The sequence below is a fragment of the Phyllopteryx taeniolatus genome, chromosome 13 (genome assembly GCF_024500385.1).
Source record: "Phyllopteryx taeniolatus isolate TA_2022b chromosome 13, UOR_Ptae_1.2, whole genome shotgun sequence".
NCBI lineage: Eukaryota > Metazoa > Chordata > Actinopteri > Syngnathiformes > Syngnathidae > Phyllopteryx > Phyllopteryx taeniolatus.
The window spans coordinates 4486709-4514280 of NC_084514.1; the positions used below are offsets into that span (position 1 = coordinate 4486709).

At 39.2% G+C, this 27572-nt stretch overlaps 3 protein-coding genes, 1 long non-coding RNA gene and 2 other non-coding genes across 6 annotated transcripts; 5 read left to right on the top strand and 1 right to left on the bottom strand.

Annotated features, from left to right (window-relative positions):
• Positions 1–211: 211 nt before the first annotated feature.
• On the top strand, positions 212–6241 carry zmpste24 (zinc metallopeptidase, STE24 homolog). Its single transcript, XM_061795826.1, has 9 exons — positions 212–628; positions 937–1083; positions 1174–1377; positions 1764–1916; positions 3042–3183; positions 3251–3426; positions 4548–4652; positions 4744–4887; positions 5245–6241. The coding sequence occupies exons 1-9, from the start codon at positions 521–523 to the stop codon at positions 5467–5469; spliced, it is 1404 nt and encodes a 467-aa protein (XP_061651810.1). The 5' UTR covers positions 212–520; the 3' UTR covers positions 5470–6241.
• Positions 6242–7981: 1740 nt separating this feature from the next.
• atp5if1b (ATP synthase inhibitory factor subunit 1b) lies at positions 7982–11261 on the top strand. Its single transcript, XM_061795350.1, has 3 exons — positions 7982–8143; positions 9557–9669; positions 10827–11261. Exons 1-3 carry the CDS (start codon positions 8075–8077, stop codon positions 10966–10968), a joined length of 324 nt encoding a protein of 107 aa, XP_061651334.1. The 5' UTR covers positions 7982–8074; the 3' UTR covers positions 10969–11261.
• Positions 11262–12418: 1157 nt separating this feature from the next.
• On the top strand, positions 12419–16954 carry rpl13a (ribosomal protein L13a; the record flags this gene model as incomplete). Its single annotated transcript, XM_061795351.1, has 7 exons — positions 12419–12544; positions 13118–13190; positions 13409–13474; positions 13791–13892; positions 16033–16118; positions 16300–16359; positions 16566–16954. Coding segments are annotated over 7 exons (723 nt in total), but the record flags the coding sequence as incomplete, so codon positions are not given.
• LOC133488393 (small nucleolar RNA Z195/SNORD33/SNORD32 family) lies at positions 13250–13330 on the top strand. The gene has a single exon (XR_009791651.1). It is a non-coding gene; the product is annotated as a small nucleolar RNA Z195/SNORD33/SNORD32 family (small nucleolar RNA).
• Positions 13632–13715, top strand: LOC133488394 (small nucleolar RNA Z195/SNORD33/SNORD32 family). The gene has a single exon (XR_009791652.1). It is a non-coding gene; the product is annotated as a small nucleolar RNA Z195/SNORD33/SNORD32 family (small nucleolar RNA).
• Positions 16955–23609: 6655 nt separating the features above from the next.
• LOC133488247 (uncharacterized) lies at positions 23610–26758 on the bottom strand. Its single transcript, XR_009791588.1, has 3 exons — positions 26624–26758; positions 24772–24840; positions 23610–24658 (listed from the first exon to the last, which is right to left on the bottom strand). It is a non-coding gene; the product is annotated as an uncharacterized LOC133488247 (long non-coding RNA).
• Positions 26759–27572: the final 814 nt, after the last annotated feature.

Genomic DNA, 27572 nt, shown 5'->3' on the forward strand with positions numbered 1-27572 from the left:
TATCAATATATCAAGTTATATCAAAACAAAATGTATTTATATAGCACTTTTCATACATCCATAGCGTTAACCCACTCGTTGGAGTTAGCTGACACGGATATTGACTGTTATAGTCGCTGGCAACGGGATCTGAGGTAAATGGGTGAGAAACAACTGTTTAGGCCATGTGATGTGTTTAGGCAGGCTCGATAAAGCAGAAGCGGAACCATGGTCACGGGAGCTGTTTCTTTACGGACGTTATACCGTTGAACTGACGGCGCTTTCATGAATGAAGTGTCATTATTTACAATGGAGGCTTAAAAACAACAGCTCCCGGTTCACGTTGTTGTCGCTTTTGGGTCGCTTTAACGTATCTAAAAGCTTTCTGTTGCCTGGACTAGTACCCCGTCTTGTGCGTAAAGTTTGCGTGTTATCAGCGAGCCAGGCTGAGGAAGCAATAGCGGTGCTGTTAGCCTGTTTAGCTAGTCGACCGCTTCCCTAATTTTCATAGTCCCAACAACAACAACAAAATTGAGCAAATATGCTTGACAGTATAAGTGAGCTCCCCGTTGAAAAGCAGATATTTTATTCTGTTTTGGTCTTTTCGTGGACGGTGTATCTATGGGAGGCCTACCTTGCACATAGACAGGTAACTATTGCTCTTTATTCACAAAGAAGAAAACTTCACGTTCGCTCTTTTAAGTACCAAAGTGTACGAAATAGCAAGCAAATTGGCGATATGCATTCTACTAAAAAATTTAATTGTCATATATTGAAAGATGGATAGATAGAGCAGCAGTATCATTGTTGAGGGATTAAAATAAATTTAATCTAAACCTGCAAAAAATGCAAATGTTGTTGATATGTAATTACAGGTTAACTCAAAAGTGTTTTTCAACGGGTGTATCATGAGCATTTGATATTTTTACTATTTGAGCCTCTTTGTCATCCCTGCAGCGAAGGGTTTACAGGTTGACGACACATGTGCCACAAGAGCTCGGAAAGATAATAGATTCCGAAACATTTGAGAAGTCTCGACTTTATCAGCTCGATAAAAGCAACTTCGGCTTTTGGTCTGGTCTGTATTCAGAGACAGAAGGAACGGTAAGATACTAATGAGTGATGGTCATTATTAGTTTTATTTATGGAGTGTTACTTGGGGAGTAATTTGTGTCTGCACTGTTACTGTCAAAGTTGATCCTCCTCCTGGGCGGGATTCCTTTTCTGTGGGGCATCGCCGGCGCAGGGATGGAACACTTTGGATTTGGCCCGGAGTACGAGATCATGCAGTCCCTTGTGTTTCTGACTCTCGCCACCCTGTTCACTGCTTTAACCGGCCTTCCCTGGAGTTTGTACAACACGTTTGTCATTGAGGAGAAGCACGGCTTCAATAAGCAGGTACTCTTCCTCCTTCAAAAGCGGATGGAAAACACTTATTTTGTTTTTATTGTCCCTGTTTGGGTGTAATATATAACATCTAAGGTTGAGCACAATCTAATCATGGTTGTTTGTCAAATATGCTCCATTTCCAGTGTAATTATTCTTTTCCATTTTTTTCTTAATTTAACGTCCTTTGTGGAGGCTGCTCTTTCTTTTGATATGTGTAGTTTAAAAAAAAAAAAAGTAATTACTTGAAGTATGCTTTCATCTCGGGTCATGGATGACACATTCTGAAGTTTTGTCTGTCTTTAGAGGTATAATTTTCCTCAAATATTTGGTCAAATTCCAAATAGTACGACTTAATAACCGCCTGACAGTATTAATGGTTTAATCTTGCTCATTAGACGCTGGGGTTCTTCGTCAAAGACGCCGTGAAGAAGTTCGCCGTGACTCAGTGTATCCTGCTGCCTGTAACCTCGCTGCTCCTCTACATCATAAAGATTGGGGGCGACTACTTCTTCATCTACGCCTGGCTCTTCACCCTGGGTGTTTCTCTGGTGAGCAGTGGACTTTTAGCACACGACCCCAATGGGGCTTCCACTATAAATGGAGGCGGGTCCTCTTTTTACGATTGAATTCCATTTTTACAAAGGCGGCGTAAATCATAGCATGTTGTTTACATATGCTAACACATCTGTCATAATTACTGTAAATATTTGTTTGCATTTGTGCTTATAACACTTTAACAGCAAAGTGTAGTTTACTACACTTACTGCGTTTAGACGGGCAGACAGATTAGATAGGATGGTTACTAGCAATATTCACGTATACACGAAGCGACCAACAAAGTTTTTTTTTTTACGTTTTTCACAAAGAAAAAAAATAGTACTGCATTTTCAAATCTAAATATACAAATATTAGAAAAGATATTGGAAATACTTTTTTTAAAAAGTGACACACTGGAGTACATTGGTATGTTGTGCTGTTAAATGGCGTGGCCTTGAGAGTGCAATGTAGCTCTCCCGTAGCCGTCCGTCTCTTGTCGCTCTGGCAACAAGGACTGAGGAGGGCTTACTTAACCAGCGAGAGCTCAGCGAAGCCGCACTCACGTTGCAGTGCTTCTTAAAGGTCCCATGTCATCAAAATCCAAATTTTTCCACTGGTTTATGCACTATGATTGTATCACTATGATTGCTTATCCGCCAAGATATTGCCAACGGCCAATCAGAGTGAAGTTGTTTTCCGTATTTAAATTGAGAAAATGAGCAATCCAATCAGTCCAAAGCTTATTTACATTTTAATGAGGAAGCCGGCTGTTTCAACTGCTCGGTGAAAAATACAGAATAGCTTGACAAAAGGCATTTTGAAATTTTCAACCCAAATAGTCTTGCAAATCCGATAAAAGAACATAAAAGATTATAAATATAAAAAAAAAATGTTGATGGCACTGGACCTTTACTATCACAATACTTTACAGCAATAAAAAAACCCAAAAACAAAGTGACGCGCGAAGCAATTGATGTGTACGCTGTGTGAGATAAAGCACAAGTGAGCTTGTAAGCCCAAGCAACATTTATCCTCAAAATTTGTTTGTAAACCTGATTTATTAGTTGATGTCTATGTTATTGGGGATCCTTTGTTGTCTTCTAAACATACCCTTGCTGTTGTCTCTCTGTTCTCAGGTCCTAGTTACTATCTACGCTGATTATATCGCTCCCCTGTTTGACAAGTTCACTCCTTTGCCAGAAGGAGAGCTGAAGACTGAGATCGAGGCCATGGCCAATAGTATAAGCTTCCCTCTCACTAAGGTTTACGTGGTTGAAGGTATGTGAATAACAGGAAACTGTTGTGTTTGTGTGTTTGGTATTACGAAAGCTGCTCATGTTTCCAGGTTCCAAACGGTCTTCGCACAGCAATGCGTACTTCTACGGCTTCTTCAAGAACAAACGCATCGTGCTCTTTGACACCCTACTGGAGGACTATTCCCCCCTCAACAAGGGGGACGAGGCAAAGCCCGAGCAACCGGAAAATGACGGGGTTTACAGCGAATCCAAAGCCAAGCCAAAGGTTATGATGCCATAAATTTTGTTCGGACAGTTTGAAATGGAAACTTACTGTGCTTTCACCTTAGCACCTTTTAGACAATTTGCGGAGAAGCCTTTTCATATCAGAGGGTATTGCAGGATGTTCCAAAAAACTGGATGTAATTTGAAATAATATAAATGTATTTGGGCAAATGAAATTAATTAGGCTCCATGTTCAAAATATAAAATGATTTTTTTTTATCAAAGGCATTCTTATGGCCGATTTTATCAAAGGTTTTTTATTACGCACTGCCTGTGACACAACAGTAGTTCTCCTTTTTTTTGCCTTGCTCTTTTAATTTTTAGTGCCATGTCCAAATCTGCTTTCTAGTTGGTGAATTTTCATAAAATTTCCTCAAAAATGCTCGCTACACACACTTGTTTGACAGCATATTATAACAGTGTTTTTCATTGTCATTCTTCACTCTCGAAAAAAAAAGTAAAATAAACTAACATTTTCACACGTATCGTTTAAATTTAAGGTCATTTGAGCCTGAAGTTTCATAAGACCACAAAATTCTGTCCATTGTTTTGGGAACAACCTGTATACTATCATTTTGGGGTCAACATTGTGGGGGTTCAGTTTCTTTCAAGTTTTTTTAATTTGGAGAATGGAATATAGGTTCCCCACTCCTGTTTTAGACTGTTCTAACCAAACTAGAATTGCCACCAAGGCAGAAAACCTTGCACTCTCTTGATTGAGAACCAAATCAGCAGTGTTCCTGGTAAGGTTGTGAGAAAGCAAATCCACTCAAGTTTGACCCTAAAAACTATATGATGATGATGTAACTACAAGTAGTAAACAGATAAGACCCTTAATGAAACTTCGATTTGGCCTGTATGTGGTTGATGTGTAGTCATACAGTAATATTTATACTAATATTGAATAGTATTAATATAGTGCTAGATTGTCGAAAATAGCCATATAATATCTACGTATATACATTTCTGTAATATAGAAATCAACTAATTCGGATCAGAAATGTGTCAAAGCCCCCTCACACAGCCGTCTCTAGACATTCAAAACTGCTCAGATAAATGAGATTTTGTGTTATTGAGCAATATTTCCAGCTGACATACTAACTGTGTTTGATGTTTTTACAGCACAAGAAACAAGGATGCAACAACCAAGAGATCCTTGCCGTTTTGGGTCACGAGCTGGGTCACTGGAAGCTCGGTCACACCGTCAAAAACATTGTCATCAGTCAGGTTAATTATTTCACTTATTTGTCATTTAGTTGACTTTTGACTGAGGTATATTAAATGAGGTGTTAACAACAGCTGTCTCTTCCTCCTGCAGATGAATTCCTTCCTGTGTTTCTCCCTGTTTGCTGCTCTCATTGGACGGAAGGAATTGTTTGTCGCATTTGGCTTCAATGACAGCCAGCCGACCCTAATTGGCTTGATGATTATCTTCCAGTTCATCTTTTCTCCTTATAATGAGGTGACCATGAGGACATCTTCATCATTTAATCTCGTAGTCCCCCCCACACACACACACAAAAACGCACTGCAGTAAAGCAATGTTTATCGTGGGGATACGTTCCAGACCCACCTGCAATAGGTGAAAATTCATCATAAAGACCATAGTTTTTAATAGCTTCTACCTCTCACACTCGCTTTAAACTCATTTAAACAATGTGGTACTACACTAAAGGCGCACAACTCTAAATTTGGACTTGCCTGTTTTTTGTAAAAACCCACAAAAAACAATTGCTTAAAACTTTGCATTATAGTAGGTGTCTGAGCGATGAAATCGTAGGGGAACACTGTAATTTACTCGTTTGTTTCGTCATTGCAGCTTCTGTCCTTCTGCCTGACGGTCCTGAGCCGTAGGTTCGAGTTCCAGGCCGACGCTTTCGCGCGCAACATGGGCAAAGCCTCTGAGCTCTACTCATCCCTCATCAAGCTGAACAAGGACAACCTGGGCTTCCCTGTGGCCGACTGGCTCTACTCCATGTGGCACTACTCCCACCCGCCCTTGCTGGAGCGCCTCAGAGCGCTGGGCAACGTCAAGCAGGACTGAGGGGGCCGTAAGGGGGAGCGGCGAGCGCTGCCTCCTCCCAAGGGCCTCCGGAGACCCCTCCTGGCCCTGCGACGTCTCCCTTTGCCTCCCCCTCATCTTATTTTATCTTCTTTTAGTAAATTCATTTAAGAATTCAGTTTTGTGTTTGTTTTAAACAGAAAAACATCAGCACAAGGCAGCCTAAATAACTGAAGGGCACAGAGGCCTCAAGAACGAACGTACTAAGAATACATGTGGGCAATGTTTTAAATTGAAGTGTTTGTCAATGTAAAAACCATGTTTGGCAGATTGGCTAAGAAGAAATGAATTTGTGCACTGTGTGTACTATTATGTAAACAAACCCATGCCATTCCAAAGCGGATAAAGTGCAGTTTGACAGTAAGTTAACATAAAAGTCAGATGTGGCGAATGATGTGTGACATAGACACACAGTCCATAATATTCATGTCCTTGCTTCCGTTGTCACTGTTTCATCAGAAATATTAGTAACACTGAATACTCCAGTTCCCAGTTTAGGCCGTGCTCTATGTTATCAAATTGTGCCTCTTAATTGTCTTTGTTCTGATACTTGACCCTGTTAGAGACACAGCAGTGCTGACATTTTCATTTGCAGGTGAATTTGACTTGTGATTTTCAATTTTCTTTGCGGGAGGGAATGGGCACCTGTTTGCTGACTGGGGTCCAATGTACCTCTTACATATGTGACTAATGACAAGTGTATTGAAATTTGTTATAGAAAGAGGAAAAAATGAACTTTGGATTTTCAAGTTTATAGATGTTTGTTCTCTTGATTTGATATTTGGTATGCAACCAGCCCAGAGTTGCTGGCTGTGTGTTTATAAGGGACTTTATTAGAGGTGCGGTGGGGGAGGGGGTGGTCTGTCTGGTTGCTTGTTCAGACAAGTGTCAAAAACATTACTCTTTTGCTGAATACAATTATTCCAAGCCTTGTGTGGTTTTTATTTAATGAATTAAAAACAAATTACACTATTCTGAGGATTGTGACAAGTTTACAATAAAAAAAAATCCCAGTTGGATTACATTTTTTAAAAAGTGATTAAAGTAAAAGTAACAAATAATTCAATTTAAATGAAACAATTAAGTTAATGGTATAGTACAGAGGTGGGCAAAGTATGACCCACTTTGTTGTTTAGTTCAGCTCACTGAGCAGTTACATTACAAATTATTGCACTGAGATTGAATTGAATTGAAATATATTTTTACCAACTCATTTTAGGGAGACTGCTTAATTTATGCAAAAATGTCCTCTAATATTTGTTGCACTAATTGAGCTGTTTCCCCCCTAAAATTGGTTAGTTAAAATGTATATATTCATTGTCTCACCAGATTTTGGTATTTCCTCAAAATTTCTTGAATTGTCTCACCCAATTTCATTGTCACCAAATTATTTCTTATTTATACCAATCTATTTCAAATAAATATTGCAAATTTGTAAACTCATTTTTTTCATCTATTTGATTCTAAATCATAACATTAAAACTAGTAAAATAAAAAATGTTATACAAGTGCATCTTTAGTATTAAATGCTTCATTACTTATAATTACATTATTTAATAAATCTGAGAATTAATTATTGATGGCGGCACGGTGGCCGACTGGTTGGAGCGTCAGCCTCACAGTTCTGAGGACCCGGGTTCAGTCCCCGGCCCCGCCTGTGTGGAGTTTGCATGTTCTCCCCGTGCCTGCGTGGCTTTTCTCCGGGCACTCCGGTTTCCTCCCACATCCCAAAAACATGCATTCATTGGAGACTCAAAATTGCCCGTAGGCATGACTGTGAGTGCGAATGGTTGTTTGTTCCTATGTGCCCTGCGATTGGCTGGCAACCAGTTCAGAGTGTACCCAGCCTTCTGCCCGATGATAGCTGGGATAGGCTCCAGCACGCCCGCGACCCTAGTGAGGAGAAGCGGCTCAGAAAATGGATGGATGGATGAATTAATTATTGAGTTAAGGTTAAAATAAACATTGTATACAGTAGTTTTAACTATTTTTTTTCTTTGCCTCTTCTACGAAATACCTGGCACAGCTGTCCGTTTAAAAAAAAAATAATAATAATCAAATGTGACCCTTGCCCACAAGTTTTCCCAACCGCCGTTACAGTTACGTCACACATTTGACGAAGTTATATTAACAATGAAAATCCATCCATCCTTGAATTATAATACCATCAATATTAATGTAGTTTTTATCTTAATATTTTTTATTTTATTTTTTTAACTGTGAAAGACGGTTGATATTAGTTCAGGTCAAAGTGTACGTGAACGTGCGGGCTCACGATTTTTATTTTGAGACTTTCCATTGGACAAAATGGGGGAGATTTTATTTTGCATTAACGGTTTACAACGCGTATATTAAATATATTACACAAAATGTATCATCATTGTTCATCTACTTAGTTTTAAAATCAAAATAACGTCAGAAATATTTGCTAGGTCTTCCGGAAGACAACTTTTAACGCTGTGGCCACACCCTCTATCTGGGTAACAATGGCGCCGTCCTCTGGTTGTATGTATTTACAGACAAGGGCAAACCGCCGGACAGGAGGCGCTGCTGCTGTCATTGTCATTTGCTACTCACATTAGCTAGCATGGCGATCTTTTTGAGGCCTAATGTCCGCGGTTTGCTCACTTTACAGCAGAGAATGGCATCCGACCAGGTAAAACTATGTCCATCGGGCCTACCTCCACAAAAAACAACAACACCGATTTCTGCCGCTATAATGCCATTTTGTTGTGATTAATTTCAAATGAATTAACATTAGCTCCAAAGTTTACCTTGCCTTGTATGACAGCTTGATAAACAAGTGGCGTTTGCATGAATATAGGCTAAAGAAAATGTTACCAAGCACTTTAAGGGACGCTTTTTTATGCATTTGGATCAATTTAACAACCTAATTGTCAAATAAATTAAGGTATAATCAGTAAAACATTTATTTATAACTATAAACGGCTTTGCCCTTGTGACCTGGCTATGGCTGTATGTTTTTTTTTTTTTAAGTTTAAACCCATTCTATTACATCACAGAATTTACACATTTTCCTCATTTGAGTCAAATGTTTGGACCTCCCAAACTTTTACAGCTGTGGCACATAAATTTATAAATATCTGAATAACCCCACTGAACTAAAATGTCACAAAAAGTGTCTATAATGAAATCATCATGAATGTCGTCTTGGTTTAAACACAAATGTACTTGCTCAGTGTGAAATCTCAGCCTCTTTAGTCGAAAGCTATTCTGTTGTATGACTGGCAACAGGTGGATACACAGGTTGTACCGTCTGTCATCTAGTGGAAGAGCATTAAATTGTTCTGCCTGTCACTATACTTCGACAGAATAGATTGATGAACAAAAGTACATTTGTTGTAAATAATATTTATCTTATTACCCATCCATCTTCTATAATGCTTAACCTCTAATTAAGTGAAATTGCATCATTTCCCGTGGCACGCTCATGGCACACCGGTTGGGAATCACTTTTGTAGAATAGTTTGAAATGGGCCATCTGATGGTACACTTTCTATTCTTTCTCTTCTATACTGCAAAAACTACAATGTAACCCATATTAAAGATCTCAAATCAAGGGAAAATAAGCATGATCTTTGTGTTTTCTTAACAGGCTGTTTTTGTCAAAGAACATTTAACTTGCTTCATAATTTTTTCCCCTTAAAGAAATCAAGATATTCTAACTTGTATTTGAGATTTTATTACTGGTTATGATTTTAGTTTAGCTAAAAAAAGGCATGCCATAATCTATAGGTATAGGTAGTATACACTAATTTTAAGACATCAGTGTTTTTTTAGGCTAGCTATGCTAACTTGGCTTAAGAACTCTTGCCAAGTCAAATTATCCTCTTCTATTGGCAGATAATCTTGCTTAAATTAACGTTCCTCATTTCATTAATTCTTTTTTTTAAGACTATTTTTTGCAGTGTATGCTCTGTCTACTCTTCACCTTCATCATCTTGATATGAATTAACCTGAAACATGAGTAAATGTCAGTGGAAGAAATGTCTTTGTTACTTACTCGCTATTGAACATTTTCCCACTGGGCTGGCCCTCTCCATTGCAGCTGGGTGAGCTGGGTAAAGGTGCAGGAAAAGGTGGCGGAGCTGGCGGGTCCATCCGAGAGGCCGGTGGAGCCATGGGAAAGAAACAGGCGGCAGAGGAGGAAATGTACTTTAAGTAGGTGTTGTTTCTTTACTATACCTATGACCTTTCTGAGCCTGGGCTGTTTCAGTACAGTAGTGGCTTGGCAGACTTGTTTTTTCTCTCTGTGTTGCGAGACATAATATGAGTTACAAGTGAGTTTCTGAGATGCAGCCACTCGAATGAAGAGCATTTTATGTCTGACATTATCCTTAGGTCTGATGTGCATGTTAATAGAGGATTTGTCCCAAACGGGTCAGGCCCGACAATCTTAAATATTTAACACGTTCAATATTTACGGCCCCAAATTTTTAAGTGTGTGGGGGAACCCGACATATCCCAAGTCATGATGCCGGGACTTGTGACGTGGAACAGAATGTAGCCAATCAAGAAGTGCCCTGACTCAAGAAGAAGAAAACGACACTAAATAAAAACAAACCTGTATTACCCGATGTCTTTTTTTTTTTTTTTTGTATAAAAATGGGTTCACCGGATGGCACGAAGTATTTTCCAAAGTCCTTTTTTGACAACATAGCCGTTTTACAAGGCTCCCAGCTTCAGCAATCTTTGAAAACCCTCGGCAAAGATCAGCGCATATCCAGTTGGGCTTCTTCTTCTTCTTTGGTTTTGTTAGATCACGATTGATCGTGCAAGATATCTGCCGCAGAAGACTGGTTCCTTGATCGACGGTGGAACAGAATCTTTATATACGTGGTGTTGAGATTATTGGAGCACACCACACACAATATGACCAAAACTGTTAAATTCCTGTTTTTTGTTGTTTTTTTTGGTTTTTTTTAATCTTTGTGTGGCGTCTGTAGCAGGTAAAAAAAATATTTATGGTTGGAAAAATCCTTGTGTACCAGGCCTAAGCCACCCTGACTCCAGCTCCTGATGTCACCCACTAGGCCAAGCCCCTTAAAGGCACACATACAACACTACAGTAGTGACTTTTGACTTGTCCCAGGGAACAGTAATTACACTTTCTAAAAGCAGTTTATTTCTTTTATCTGTTTTGTTTTTATGAAATACAGTGCTGTTTTTTTTATAAAAAAAAAATTGGCCTCTCATTTCAGTGGGGACAATGTATTTGCTATACAAGTAAATTGAGTTACAAGCTTGCTCACAAAATGAATTAAACTTGTAAGTCAAGGTAATGCGGTAATCTGTTTTATGATCTATCTTCACAAAAGGCGCAAGGAGCAGGAGCAGCTGGCTGCACTGAAGCAACACCACCAGGAGGAAATCGACCACCACAAAAAGGAGATTGAGCGTCTGCAGCGGGAGATTGACCGTCACAAGGGGAAGATCAGGAAGCTGAAGCATGACGACTAATCAAAATGAGCTTCCGCCAGGCATCTTTAATCACTGCTGTATTGCATCTAAAAAAATAATTTTCTCCCTTTTGAAACTCACGTGTTCTTCTGCCGCTCACCATCTCAGAGTAGAATTCCATTACCGGGAAGGCATGATTGGGTGGTGAATTGTTGTTTAAGGCAATTGCAACAGTTCACAAAAAGAATGTTGTTTCCATGGAACAGTGTGACATGATTTGCATGAACTGTTGCATGTTTCATACAGCAAATAAACATGATCTTGTGTGAAAAATGCATTTTGATTGCACAGAATCAGCTCTCCCTGTTGTTTTTTTCTGTTAAATAAGTATTCATTCATTTCTTTGGTGCTTGTTGTCATATTAGGGTCAGGGGTGAGCAGAAGTCTTTCCCAGTTGATTTTAGGCGAGAGGCAAGGTACACCCTGGACTGGCCGCCAGCCAGTTGTAGGCAACCTATAGCCAAACCTGCATTCACACTTAACATTTGCACCCATGGACAATAACATCTTCAATGAATTAAACATGACTGTTTTGGAATATGGGAGGAAGCCAGAGGAAAAACATGAAAACTTCACACAGGAATGTTGTATTGGTGATCCTGCCAACTTTGTTATAGTATTACGATATGAGGCACTTCAAAACTTCTTCAAAATTGCTGCTATCGTTAAATTATCATCAAATGAAAGTTCACATTTTAATACCTCTGTCTTGATATCTATAGATATATTTTGAAATCTAAAACAATTTGCATTTTTATTTTTAGAGGCACAATTTATGATACTCATCTTGTTTTATATTACATTTGAGTCTAACACAGTCATCCCATTAAAATATTAGTGTATTGGTATGCTGCAGTACAGGGGTGAACAAGGTATGGCCTGTGGCCCACCGAGCATTTACAATATAATTTTCAAGAGAGTAAAACTTGATGCATTAATTTAGCTGTTTTTTCCCCTGAAAATGGTTAATTAAAATGTATTTATTCATTGTATTAGTTTTTCTCATTAAATAATTGGTTAATAAATTACAAATAAAAAAATATATACATTTAACATTACATACCTCCATTTTATCAAATAATTTGTTAAATATACATTTAACATATCTGCATTTTATTAATTTGTTAATTAGAATTAAATAATAAAATTTTAAATGAGAATGAATCGATAAGATAAACCTTTACAATTTTCTTAATATATAGTTGCATTTCAGTCAAACTGTTTTTTATTTAAATAGATGTTATATTTTATTAAATAATGGTCGAATTAATTATATTTACATGAATATAAAAAATAACGAAAAAAAACAAAACATGAGAATAAATTATTTTATTATTAAAATCAAACAAATTTACATTTTTTACATGCACATTTTTAACTTTTTCAATTTTCTTTTTGAACGCTCTGCTCTTCCTGCACAAGTGTTCTGTGTCCATCCGTCCACAGGTGATGCTGGAACATTTTCAACACGAACGAGAAAGCTTGTGAAACATCACTTCCGCCAGCCCGTGTCTTTTACCACGGGAATCCCCGTGCATCTTTCTTTTCGCACATCATGGCGGACCGCTTCAATAAGGTGGGCAACAGCGAAGGGCTCGTTTTCTTATTTTCATCGGTTTCTCAAGGTAGTTTCGGCCACGTGTTTTCGTTAACTTGCGGTCGAGCACTTTACTATATCCCAATGTGAAAACAGGGCTACTATTTTGTAGTTAAATTCGTTTCTCTGTCTGCTGGCTTCTCCGAATGGACATTCAGTTCATCATGGCGGCTTTGCCAGCTAACGATGTTAGCTTGAAGCTGAAGTCTCGGTTAGTAAGTTAGAAACTGTTGGAGAGTATGTAACCGTTATTGATATGTTTAACTTACAATTTCAGCACGAATATGTCGACTGAAGCATCTGCTCGCTAATTTGTTGACACGGTTGATGGGACACGTAACCGGCAAGGCAGCCATGTGCTCATGGAAACTCATTTTCAAATTTTGTCAGGCCTTCATAAGATCATCATAGAAAAAATATCTGCAACTTACTCTGACGCTAATGCTTGTTGCTCTTGGCGTCCTCGTGATCAATTATTTTATTTTATAATTTTTTTGTTTTGTTTTGTTTGTTGGCTTATCGTTTTATGGCCTTTTTTGGGGGGTGGGTCAGGTTCTGCTACTGGATGGCAGGGGCCATCTCCTTGGTCGGCTGGCTGCCATCGTTGCCAAGCAGACCTTGTTGGGTATGTATGTATCTTGTTAATCTGTAGCATTTATGTTAACGATAAATGTGCCTTTAGTTATTGTCACTGATGATTACTTTGACCCTTGGTTGAGTTTAACGACCATGAGAAAACTCACATGCACTACCATCTGAGACAATGTTGTAAATGACAAGTTTTTATTTCAGTTCATATTTTGTTTGGTATCAATTACTCAGCCTTTATTTTCCATTTTAAAGGACACAAAGTTGTGGTGGTAAGGTGTGAAGGCATCAACATCTCTGGCAATTTCTACCGTAACAAACGTAAGTACCTAAATAATGCACTCCTTTTAAGGCTGTTCTCTCATTTTGACAGACATTTTTTAGTCAAATTGAAATAGTAAATAGTAAGGTGACGTGCTTTATACATAGTAAGAATCAGCCACGTTGAGTGAAAACAGCCTTAGTTCAGAATCTTAAATGTGTCAGTGATGTTATCTGAAACAATATTTTGAGTTTTAAATGGCCATGAAAATACTTAACATGCACTACCATCTGAGACACATACATTGCACTGAAATGGAATCCCACAATGTCTTGTATGTGCCTTTGTCTAATAATTTGATGTTCAATGCTGTAGTTAAGTACCTGGCTTTCCTACGCAAGAGGATGAATACTAATCCCTCTCGTGGACCATACCACTTCAGAGCTCCCAGCAGGATCTTCTGGAGGACGGTCAGAGGTGAGACTCAAGCAGACACAAAATGACTACCCAAAGCTACTCATTGTGTACCACCTCCTGTTCCCCAACATGATAAAATGTACAGTGGAAGTTGAATGTCCCAAAAGCGGTACAAGTTGCAGTTCTGGACAAATTTGCCTCAAAAAGTGAACAATGCTTAAAGCCAAGGGAGGTATCAGTAAATCTCGGGACTTCAGCTTTGTATTTTTTGGGGGTTTTTTTTTTGGCTCTTGTGAATGACTATGTATAACAAAGTGTTTGACCAAGTAATTTCCCAGCATAAGGTGTAAAATTATTTTTGAACGTACTCTGTGCGTAAAATGTTCATTATCACTGGTATGGCTGGTTGCATGTTTTTCTGCCACTTTCGAAAAATGGCATGGGCTTCAGCGGGCAGAGGACTTTGAAAGTGCTTTAGAAATAAGTTTATCGCCATTTTTTTTTAAGTGTTTCATTCAAGGGCAAGATTATATTTTTTCCTCTCCCAGTGAGGTTGTACTGTACCTTACTCTCTTAAAACACAATAAATACCTTCCCTTTGAATAAAATAAGAAATGGTGGAAAATGCAGATTTTGATAAACAAATTGATAAGCCTCAATGATAGTTATTTATGCGGCGCGGTCCTGCTTGTGGTTCGAACTCGCGTGACCACCATAGCCCAGGTTGAGTGTGGCTATTCGACCAGGGTGCTGGGTTAGTGGCCAGCAGCCATTTTTCCAAGGATTCCAAGGAGTGAAGTCAGCTATCTCTATTGTCGAAGCGATGTCCAAACTCTATGCTGTAAACTCTCCAAACTCTAGTAGTCTATTCAAACTACACAATCTTTATCCAAACTCTGAGCTGACTGTGACTCTATTAAAACACACACACATTTTGAATGGGGCCTGCATGAGGGGTTTCTATTGCTGTCAAACCTCGTGGAAAACGCTGAAGTGCTTCCCGAATCGGTCACATGGTGCAGCTAGGTTTCGGACGCAATCACTTCTGGCTCCTGCCCTAAATGAAGCAGGCTTCTATACACACTTTAAGGAAACGTCCCTTCTATTATCCGACATGCCTCAAAGCCTTGGCGCATCCCTTAACGTCACTACTGAATAACATGCTCGTCTTCATACAGTGCACTCATCTGGTTTTCTTTCTACATACAAGTGGAGAGTGTTTGTATATACAGTCTCCTCCAAAAGAATTGGAATGGCAAGGTCCAATCCTTTGGTTTTGTTATACTGAAGACATTCTGGTTTCATAGATGAATATGAGAGAAAAGTTCAGAATTCCAGCTTTTATTTCATGGTATCTACATCTATATGTGTTAAACAACTCGGAACACAGTATGTAGCGAAAAGCATAATGACTAGCATGGAAATTACCACAGAATCCTGTCAGGTGTCTTCAAAATAGTTTGTTTCGAGTTTTATTATAGTGCTTCTTTTCACTTTTAAGACAGCTGTGCATGTATAGCAAAATGTTTCATGAAGGCCTGGGAAAAATTATTTCATGCCAAATTACGGCCCGTATTTTTCGGACTATAAGCCGCACTTAAAATCCTTACATTTTCTCAATAGACTACCTTATGTATGAATTCTGGTTGTGCTTACTGACCTCAAACCGATTTTATGTGGTACATGGAGCTCAAAAATCTGTCAATGTTTTAGTACTACTTTGGTAAGCTACGAAGCCGGATTGTCGGGGCGTTACAGCTACTGTAGTGAGGAGCCTCGTGGAGTAACACTACCTGTGCTTCACATTTTGTGGTGTGTATAAGTGACTTATCTGACTGTTTCGCTTAATGCGCCTTATCCGGTGCGCGTTATGTATGAAAATAGACACATTCATTGATGGTGTGCCTTATCCGGTGCGTTTTATAGTCAGAAAAATACGGTATTGGCTGAACAGTTTGCTCAACATTGGACGTTCTGCTGAACAAGGGCTTTCTGTGGAATAAAAATTTGAGCCAAGCACATTACCGCTCTAAACAGCAATGATGAGCTCTTTATATCACAATCTAATCTATTGATGATACTCTTTTTGGATCTGACTTCTGAGTTGAGTTAGGGTAAAAATGTGCTTGGACAGACTTAACTGCTGTTCTGTTTTTATTTAATGACTTGTATTGAAGGCGAACAATTGTCTGCCAACTAGGCATGCTGCCCCACAAAACCAAGAGAGGCCAGGCCGCTCTGGAGAGGCTGAAGGTGTTTGACGGCATCCCACCACCCTATGACAAGGTGATGTCACTGCATAACAGGGTGGCCTTACGCTGTACTGTCAATGATGCTCTTTACCTTACCTAGCCTTGTTTGACCGAGGTTTGAAATGAAAACACAAAATCTGAGACAGTCCACCCTCACGGTGTTTGAACCTCCTGGGGTTCTTTGGTATCTGATTTTTGCTTTTTCACTCATTCAGAGGAAGCGCATGGTCGTCCCAGCTGCTCTTAAGATTGTGCGCCTGAAGCCCACTCGTAAGGTGAGTCGTGTCCATTATCAGTCAATTGTGCAAATCTTTCAATTTAATCAGCAAGTGTCTCAACAGGGATGATCTGAAATCTGATAATGCATTGATGAAAACCTGCTTAACGGATCTGACTTCTGAGTTGAACCAGGAACATGTTGGCTTTAAATCCAAACATACACATTAGTTCCCATGTTTGAATGCGTATGTGTCTTCCGTAGTTTGCCCTCCTGGGACGTTTGGCCCATGAGGTGGGCTGGAAGTACCAGGCCGTCACAGCCACGCTGGAGGACAAAAGGAAACAGAAGGCAAAGATACGCTACAACAAGAAAAAGGCCACCATCAAGCTGACCAAAGTAGCAGTGAAGAACGTCGAGAGCAAAATTGCAAAGTACACAGACGTTCTCAAACAATACGGAGTTCTTGTCTGAGTGTATTGTCTGGCCAATAAACAAGTTAAATCTCAAAAAGGAAAAATATATAATTTTATTAATTACACAAGACTGTGGTTGGTGTATATTCAGTTTGAGGTGACATTTGAGTTGGTGTCACGTGTATAAAAGCAGTATGCCATAAGAACTTGACCTGCAATAAAAGTTTGTGGTCTGTCCCTCTCGGTATTTTTAAGGTTAATTTGCATTATCCACTAGAGGGCAGTGTTGTACCTACTCTGGCCTCATCTAGTTTTAACGCTGTAACATATACATGACGGGTTTAACAATTCAATTATTTTGTGTAAATGTACCAAGTCCATCACAGCTTAATGTGACTCATTTAAGCGTTTTTGGCTTTTGTACCGAAGAAAGGAATGCCTTCCAAAAGGGCAGCCTTCATTTGTCTACAGATTTTACTGCATGAACTGGAAATGACATTACCGACCAAAGCCACCCCGAGAAAGTAACTCGATTTATTTTCAGTAATTGACAGGCTTAGCAGGCGGCAAGTAGTACCTCTAACTCACGGAGGGGGCGCTTGTGAGTTTTATCTCATCTCATCTCATCTCAGTGTCAAGTGTGCAAATGGTGCAGATACTTCTCAAGCACATGAGTGGCCAGTATTAGTCAACAGCAGATATGCAAATAGTGCAGAGTGGCGAGACTACTGCAGTTAGTGCATGAGTAATGTGTAAATGGCCCAACAGATGTGCCAACAATCTCAAGACATAATTGGCAGCATGTTACAATGGAATTGTAAGTTAACTGTTTAAGACGTTAATGGCAAGAGGGAATAGATCAAGGGTTCCTGTAAATAGCTTAGAAGAGTTGCCTTTTTTCAAGAACAAAACCAACATGTTATCTTAAGAGAAGGCATTTTTCCAAGATAGTGTTACAATATATTTAAGTCACAGTTTGGAAAAAAACGCCTTTATTCTGTAAGGCAGATGTGCTAACTACTATTCACAGTTGCCTAATCACAATTATATAAATGTGCAAACAGGTGTCTGGATGCCACTTTGCATAGAGCTGCCAACACAGACTGATTAAATCCCAGAGAAAAACTGAGGTCGCAGTCCATTTCCCTCCCACGTGATCGCTGACCATCACGCACATCAGACTGTCAGTAAGGTGAAATTGCTGAAAAAAAGGCGAAGAGACAGGGAAAGGCTGAATAATTTATTAGGAGAATAAATTAAACACCTTCGTCTCATAAAAGGCCAAAGAGGTCCGCGTTGACGCTTGCTTCTCTCACCATTGATTTTTTTTGTGCTTACAAGTTGCCCTGCAGCTCCATTGATTGAGCAGTCTTGACTTTCCACAACATGGTAAAGAGCAGTAACTATGTGGGGTTATCAAAATGGATGAGGGGGGCTAGTTTCAATAATGCTCTCCGCGGAACAATAAACAATTGCTGCGTATCGATTCTTGCGCGTTCACAGGGGCATGTATTATAATCTAAAACATAGAGGCTACGTGTGCCTGTGAGTGACATTAGCGCAAAAAGATCTGTCATTTACCGTGGCCTCGCTCAAATAAAGCTGCTGGTATTCAAATGCGTTGGCCCCGAAGCCAGTACTATTGCATTGCTATTGCATTTCACATGGAGTTAACACTTCCACAAGAGCGCTGTCCCAGGCTTTCCTGACGTATTTTCACTCCCCATCAGCAAAAACTGGCATCTGTTCGACTACTTTATTTAATCTCCTTGCACAGGGCGCACGTCTCAGCAACTCAGCCATTAAGGGCTTCGGATGCAGCCATGCACCTCTGAAAACACACACACACACACACGGACAATTTACCTTGTCTGATGGAGGTCACCCAGAACAAATTCATCCCTAATGAATCAAATTGAGTCGCGCAAACTTTTATATTGATTTTGTAGTTTCTCAAATGCAGCTTTGCCTGTGTGAAATGAGCTGTAAAGAGACAGATATGAAGTGAGGCTTAAGCAATCCCATTTATTTTTAGCCTTCATTACTGAATGATTACCCAACTTTCTTGCAGAGTGGATGAAGTTAAGAGACAGATGCACAGTGTAAGGTCCAACAAACTATGCTATTACGCTGGTCGACCTCCATTTTGTTTGAACTATGCGTCACTGAATTACAGTAATCCCCCTGTATTCACGGGGGAGACTTGATGCCCCCTCCTTAAATTTGAAGAACTGATGAAGCCTGCTCGGAGTCCAGTTGCAACTGATTCATGCTCAGAGAAAGTAATATCAAGCTACAACGATAAAACACTCTGCAAGCCCTGGATCGACAAGGGATAGGCATAACAATGGAATAATCATGAATCGATTTGTGGAATTCAATGTTGCTTAATCATGTCTTGAAGCAATTGGGGATCAATCCATGCGAACCTTCGCTACAACACAATTACACAACACCGGAGTCCAGAACATTCAAAGACAGATTCTCCGACCCTGCCGTTGAAAATATTCCAAAAAATAACCGATCAATTGATTGTTAACTTTACACACAGTCAGTCTAGGACATTTACTCAAATCTATTTTCTAAACTTGAGGAGTGTGTAATAAAAATTGTTGGGGGTGAGCATTTGCCCAATTCCCTCGATCGACTATGTTAACTAAAAACTAACTGATTAATGAATGCATTCATTGTTATTTTAGAAGGGATGGGAGAATCCCAGAACATTCTTTTGTACTGAACAGAATAATGCTGCTTGGAGGAGTTCTGGCAGGAGGTCTGCTGGGATGTTGCTTTAGACATCAAACTCGTTGCGACTAAATCAACGATGCATCTGGTTGCAGGCGACTAGTACACCTCAGTTGTTTCAAGAAGCAATTAATCAACGTTCCACACAATTGTCCGACAATGAGTTATTCTTTTATTCAGATTCTTTTATCTTTGCAGTAGATTGGGCTTGTGTCAACATTCAACAGCCAATTGGGATGCATTCATAACATGTGGCTGTTCCCTTCTCTATTCAATATGCACACTTGGGAATATCATCCCATGTAAAGCCTATGGTTTGGTGCCAAAGAGGCAATAATGTAAGAATGTATATGTGAGTGTGCTGGTTACATAAACACCATCCCAATGCCAATTTGCATAACAGTATATAATGATCTTCATAAACCATCTGTTCTCTACTCATTTCTATGTAGGCGGGTTGGAAATGACAATGTTTTCAGGGGTAGAATGATATGAAGACAATACAGTACTTTGAAATACTTTACAATGTCATGTAAACAGTGTGTCTGTTAAGATCAATAACTAAGATTCAGGGGAAGTTAAGAGGTCTCGTCCAACCTTTAATCGATCAGGTTTTTTTCTGCAGTTTTTTCTGAGACGGTGACTGGAAGGGTATTTCATAACTTGAAGCACAAAAGGCCAGAATATTCCCAAAATATTGAGGGGCTTTTACCATTTTATTGTTTGTATAATAAAATGGAATTAAGAGAAGAAATTAAAAAAAAAACTTGACAAACTCTTTTCTCGATTAAAGGTGGTCAGGGTACTGGATGATATACAGTGGGTATGGAAAGTATTCAGACCCCCTTCAATTTTTCACTCTTTGTTATATTGCAATCCATCCATCCATCCATTTTCTGAGCCGCTTCTCCTCACTAGCGTCGCGGGCGTGCTGGAGCCTATCCCAGCTGTCATCGGGCAGGAGGAGGGCAAACTGGACTAAAGTAGCAACTGTGGGGTATACTACTGCAGTGGGCTCTGAAAATAAATCGAATAACTTGACTAGGTCAAATAAAAAAAAAATAGGTTGACTCAAGATTTAGAAACTTTGCTGGACCAAAAAAAAAACCCAACAAAAAACTTGTTTGGAAACAATCTTTCACATGGACATTTATTGCAGAAGGATGCAGTGTTGGGCCAATGATAAACTTTGCAAAAAACGATAAAGGACCGTGTGTTAGTGATTTTTAAGACTCTGTTAGATGTGTAATATACATATAATATAACTATGTGTGAGCTGAATAGTAGATAGCGTTTTATGACTTAAAACGGTAATCGCTAGTGCGCTAATGCTAATCGCGATTGCTAGCCGTTTAGCATACACCAAATTTACATCATACACTCAGTGCCAGCATATGCAGTTCAAGGATTTAAGTCCATCCCTCATAAATGAGAATAAACTGCATGTTAGTTGTAAAAGAAAGCAAGAAATCATTTTGTCATAGTTGGGGTGGGGGGGGCGATTATTCAAGTAGTCGATTAACAATCAATAGGAGTCGATTCTCAAAAGATGTGCTAGTGACATAGTACTGCAGAATCTAAAGTAAGGCATGGCAACATGGTAAGCTAATGTTGGCGTGCATCCTCAAAATGCTGTGCTACGACCAGTGATCGGCCAGCAGTGTGTTATCAGTTCGGTTCCACATTGTTGGAACCCTGGCAGACCAGGTATTAGCAACATGACCACGTATTGCAGGAAGTCTTCGGTTTATGGTGGTCCTGACATTATTTTAGGTTATGAACGGCGTGCAAGGAACTTATGTATCTGTGTAAGAACATTTTGTTACTCTGAACAATATGGCATCCTTGATGACTCTACTTACTGTTTTTCATTTCTTTGTTATGAATCTGTGTAATAATTTTTTTCCATTTCATTTGGCAATCGAAAATTTAAAAAAATGAAACAGTGACTGATTATTTTGTTAATTGTTTGTTAATTTATATATATATTTTTCTCTTTTTAGCTAGAACAATCCGTCCGGACCGCAATGAGCCGTGAAATGATCCATTAGCCTTTGAGGGCAAACCTGTTTGAAACGTTATTGGAATTGGCTTCATGCATTACATGTGACTCATAACATATACTCTCACAGCTGTTGTCTATCCAATCAATCGAATTTGATGGATTGTGCTTGTGGCGTGACTAATTGTGGCAGCTGACAAGCAAATTTATCTTTACTAATGCTCGTTACCAAACTTCCTGGTCACATAAACATGAAAAATAAGATATTAAAATCAAACTTTGTTTTTACAAGCTCGTATTTTTGATCTGAGCCTAAAATTGAATTGTATAAAAACTTTTTATGTTAGATTAAAAAGAAAATAACATACCCAATCGCTTTCGTCTTCTGATTTTTGATTGCCAACTGGAAATTGAAAAAATGGACGTAATAATGGATTGTAATAATGACCTTACTGCTGTGTTAGTATCGTTTTTATGGCATATTCAAATTTGTGTACGAATTTGGGTTACATTGCCATAACTTCATCATAAACCAAGGACCCCCTGTACCTGGTTTTGCCAGTGGAAATGCATCAATTGCAATTAAGGAGTAAGTCCCGTGTAGTGGAAACAGTGTAAAAGGTATATTATGTGTGCAAACTTTCTTCTGCTATGTTTTTAAAGAGTGGAACAGCACCCACTAAATGACGAGCAAGCGGTAGAAACTACTTTGAAAGCTTATTCTCAGACGACTTGCCCTGATATATAACAAGTAGCTGTGTAACATCCATAGGATGAGAAAAGAAAGAACGAATGAGTGTAGCCAGAATTGTAAATGTATCATGATAAGCCATAATGAAATCCGCTCACTCCTCCATTCACAATTGATTTGCTCTCCTGTGACGCAGAATTCAGAGTAATCAAAAGTCATATGCAAGCCACAGATCGTGCGAGCAAACAAAAGATCTCTATATTGCTGTGGCGTGTCTGTGTGCAGTTAGGTCATGGGAGACCATCACCTATTTCCATGTTCCTGCGAACTCCATTAATCAATTCTCTAATAAGCACACAGATCGTGTCCTGGTAGCCTGCGAAATCCACGGAGTAGCTCCATTGTCATGTTCCTTAGGCCGCACATGGGCTTCTCCTCTGTTAACCCAGTGACACGGTCCACCTCATGTAATGACTTTTCTTGTAGCCAAGGTAGCGTGAACCTTCACACTGAACCAAGAAAGGCACTATACTATTATTAATTCATACCCATGTGTTCTCATCCAGGCGACTTCAGGTTTCTGCAAAAATGGAAGTCATGCTGCAGTTTAAAAAAAAAAACAAAAAAAAAAACTTTTTTCCAGTGCAGAAATGTGCCTAAAGGTACATTCTGGGGCAATCCTAATCCATTTTACATAACTCAACTTTTCACTTGGTATCACTGCAGAACCCAAACTCACATTTCCACTCACTGGACGCCTCATTTAGGTTTCCCTGTATAAAAATAATGAGGTCCAACACAAGAGCTGAATCGAATAGTCTGCCTTTGGAGAGATAGTAATGCTGAGTTTTGACTGACACTGTAAGAAAGGGTGTTGGAGGAGAGATTGATAATATTACAAGAATGAAGTTGGACTTGTGCGTGAAAAGTTCTTGCTATAACAAGAATAAAGTAATATTTTGTGAAAAGGTAGTCTTTAAGCGAATAAAGGCGTATTTTTGTATTTTGTTTTTTGCAGTTGTGGTACAACACAAGCCAAACAACTCTTTAGGGACTTTTCACCTCATTGTGTAGTAACACTGATTTAAAAAAAAACTAATTTTAAACTGAGCTTACAGCAACTGCATTTTTTTGCAACTGCAGTAAACCCAATTAAAGCAACCTGTGTCCAAGATTAGGAAAGCCAATTCCAAAACCAATGCCCTGTAAATGGGATTTGACGTGCAAGATTTTAAAGCGGTAATATGTACTCATTTAGCCTCAACATTACATCTTGCAAAAGATTGATTGTGAGCGTAGCATTACTGTTATTGCCATGGTAAACCCAGATCACATATTTGAGAGCTGTAAAACATTGACGGACCAGCTAGAACGTATGTAGAGTTGTGTTTGCTAATTTTACGATTCAGCGTGTAGTGTATATTGTGGTTTATTGGTAATTTCTTTGTTTCCACTGTATGCTTACTGTACTTACTGTAATGCCCTTGCATGTGGGAAAGCAGACCCTTAGTTGCCGATGCATTTTGCTGTTTATTGAACACTGGGAGAACAGTAAAACACTTATGGCTTAATTTACTAAGATCCTAAATAGCAGGTGCTAAATTGCGTGTTCACTCACTCTAATGGATTGCAGGCGCTATTGGCAACAGGTGTAAAAGTGGTGTAGACTGGAAAATTTGGAGAAGTTTGAAGTGATGGAATTGGAAGTGTTACTGGAAGACAAACACATGATTACAGAAATCTATAGCGCCAATAATTTAGGGGAAGCCAGTGACTGCAAAAAAGCCATGTTTTGTTTGATATAACACACCCTGAGTGCGTGTGAATTGGTGGAATGTGCTTATCCTGCGTAACTCGGGAGAGCCCACCTGAAAATATGCACTAATTGTCACAATGTGCTGAAATCAACCCAGATGTGAGGAAATGCAGAGTTGAAAGTTTTGTCATAGGTGATATGGCTTGACCCCTTCTTGTGACTGGCTCCAACCAACCATCTATCCAGCCCATTGATCATTCAGTAGCTCCAAAATAGAATTGCCGATATGTCACGATAATGTTGGGTCCTGGCATTTCACCTATGTTTACAGGAGTGGAAAAGTCTCTTAAAGGTATGCATGTATACAGACACTGCAATACATCCATTATTTTCTGTACCTTTTTTCTTTTCTTTTTTTTTTTTTTTTTTGGGTTTTTACTTCAAATGCATTTACAATGTATTTGAAAAGTGTGTTTTAATAAGGTAAAATGTGTGGGAGATTATGAATAAGTTTTTCTATATGATCTCTATTTTGCTGATTTTTAACAATTGCTTCTAGGTCTGGAATGTCCATCCGGTGCTTTTACAAAATGAGTAAAATGATCAGACAATTTCAAGACTTGGGCTGCACAGTGAGAAAGTGATTAGCATCTCAGAGGTTTGGGGTTCGAATCTGGGATCCTGCATTCGTTAAAGTTGTCCGTTGGTGTGAGTGTGACTGGCATAGGTTTCAGCTCACCTGGAACCCTAAAGAGGATAAGCGCGATAGAAAAAGGATTAATCATGGAGTTTTAAAATGATCTTATAACTATGGTAATGAAAATTGATTCAAAGCTATTGCACATACACAACTTAATTACCTCACTGTGCTTGCAGTCGTTTTCTGCATGGTCATCTTTCCTTTCACCTTCATCACTTGACGAGGCAGCCTGGAATGTTCCACATGCTACTTAATGCCTTATTATAAGCTCTGTTCAATAGATACTCACTTCATTAGGTGCCCCTGCATAATGTAAGTACATCGAATACAGCACTTGTACAGTAGGTCACTGATGGTGTCGTGGTTTTCTCGCTTGACTTCCGTGCTGGCAGTGGGGGGGTTTAACTCCCCCTCATTAACGTGGTGAATGTGAATGGTTATCCATCTCAAAATGTGCCCTGTGATTGGTGACCAGTCTAAGGTGTTGTCTGCCTTTCGCAGACCGTGAATGAGATATGCAGTATAAAAAATGGATAGATGGATGTGCTGTATTGGCTATACATAATGGTTGTGGTTTGGAGTGGTGTAGAAATACTCAGTGGTGTTTTGATGACCTTTTCTACTACATAATGATATATTATTGGAACTATCTCACAGTAGGGTGCAGACACAGAGTAACTGCTCACCACTGCAAACTAAACTGCAGTAATAAACATGTCGAAATAATAAATATTTGGTGTCTGATCAAACAGCAAAACAAAAATGCATGCTGTATTTCGTTTTAACGCTTTTTAAAAAATCAATCTTGGCATAAACCATAACATGCAGACAAAAAATGAGGTATCCCCAAAAAATAATTTGCACTTTGGGGCGTGCTCACTTTTTTTTTTTTTTTTTTTTTGCCAGCGGTTTAGTCAGTAATGCCTGTGTAAGTTTATTCAAGGGTACAGAAAAATAATTATACAAGCAGTACTTTATTCCACATTGTCTTAAAGCATCATTTCTATAGTGTTGTCCAATGAAAAGAAACCATGAAATATTTACAAAAATGGGAGTGGTATACTGTAATCCCTTTTGTGAGAGACTCTACAAATAGGTGGAAAATGTGTATTAGTGTAATTTTAATTTCTTTTTTTTTGTGGGCAGAAAAACAGCTTGGTAGCTAAATGATGAAAATAAAACATATTTTACACTTGTGGACAGATTTTCCTTTTTTTGTTTCCCATTTATCACTGGATGTTTTCCATGTACTGTTTTATAATGCTTAACCAGACTTATTCACAACATAGTAAATGCGTAGAAAAAAAATCATGAAGTACTTGGACATCGGATAGCCTTAATATCAATATTTGACTCTTGTGTATCGATACAGAAAACAATATAATGCATTGCGATGTTGATATTGTGTGTCACCCTTAACGATGAGCAACAAACTTAAGAAATAAATTGTTACTACTATAAACAGTAAATATAAAGTTATTTAAGTGGTCGACTTCCTGTTTTTTGCATAAATACATTAAATGATTCCATTTTAAACTGTCGCCATCAAAAATCCTTTGTGTACGGTAAGTGTTGTCCTGTGAGTAAAACGACGTGCAAAGCAGCTAGGCCGTTGCTGTTAGCGGTTAGCTCTAGTGTTTAACCCTAGAAGTCACGGACTGTCTGGACTTCACAATCTTCCACTCACTGCTCTTTTGTAACTGCCATTTTACTCCCGAATCAACGCTGCATCATCTCTGGCCAACATAGCACTTGTCCGAAAATGTTGCTCTGTTTCCACATTTTACATCTTGCGGATTACAGCTGTATTTCCTCGACATCAATGACACAAGCAAATGCATAATTATAGTGTGGAGAATATCGACAGACTGCACCAAGTGCACAATACCAGCTGGAATATCTGTGGGAGAATCTCTAAGAATAATTCACAGATATGCACATGCCCATTGCTCCTCCTCCTCTCTCTGCACGGACAAAAGGAAACAATCAGACACTGATGTAAAAGAGCTTACCTAACTCAAAATTTATTCATGACACTCCCTGGAAATGCCTTGGAATAAATCACGTCCTCCTTCCAGAACCCCCCTCTCGCCCTTTGTCCTCCTCCCTCATTCCTCAGAGGAAGCTGGAAGGAAGAGAGCATGATGGAGATAAAGGGCAAGAGTGTGCGAGAGAGAGAGCGAGAACATACTGTATTTCTCTCCGAGGTGGAATTTGTTATCAGACCAGAAGCACAGCATGTTTGCAGGGTGATGCTGGTTACCTTCTCACCTGGCGGATTTGCATAAATGCGTAAACTGCTGTTAAATCCATCTTGGAAGCCTACACGGAGGGCTTTTAAAAACTTAGCGGGACAGTAAACCTGAAGTGGCTCCTTCCAGAGATCATGGAGTGGTCCGTGACCGGGGGGCCGTAATGCGGATTTCCTCAAAATAGGTTCTTACTCAAATAGTTGCCCTGTCTCAATGAGTTCCTGGGTGCGTCGTCCGCTCGAACAAATAAACACCTAAGAAATGCTTTATCTCCATAATGATTAACATTAACACCCAAGAAATTTGCATCGTTAGAAGTTATTTTTTGCAATGGCCCCACGCCGAGTGAATAAGTCCCAGGGGTGTGTGTCTGCAAACACATGCAAGTGAATTGATGCCGGGTCCACCAAAGAGCGGCCCGGTAGACGGGACACCTCCCAAACCGAGGGATCCAGGGTGGTCCACCGGACCCACCGAGGCGTTTTGAGAGTTTGATGTTGTTGCAGTCTATCAGTCTATCCAATTCTAGCCAAGAGTGATTCTCCTCATTGTGGCACATCCATTTGATGAAGTATTGTAATTGGTTAGCTAAATGTTTAACGATGGGAGCATTTTTTACTTTTCTGATGAGTAGATTAACAAATTATATTTTTCGTACATTTTTTTTATTTATGGCAGAATCTAAGGTTTGGAACCATTTTAATGTGGG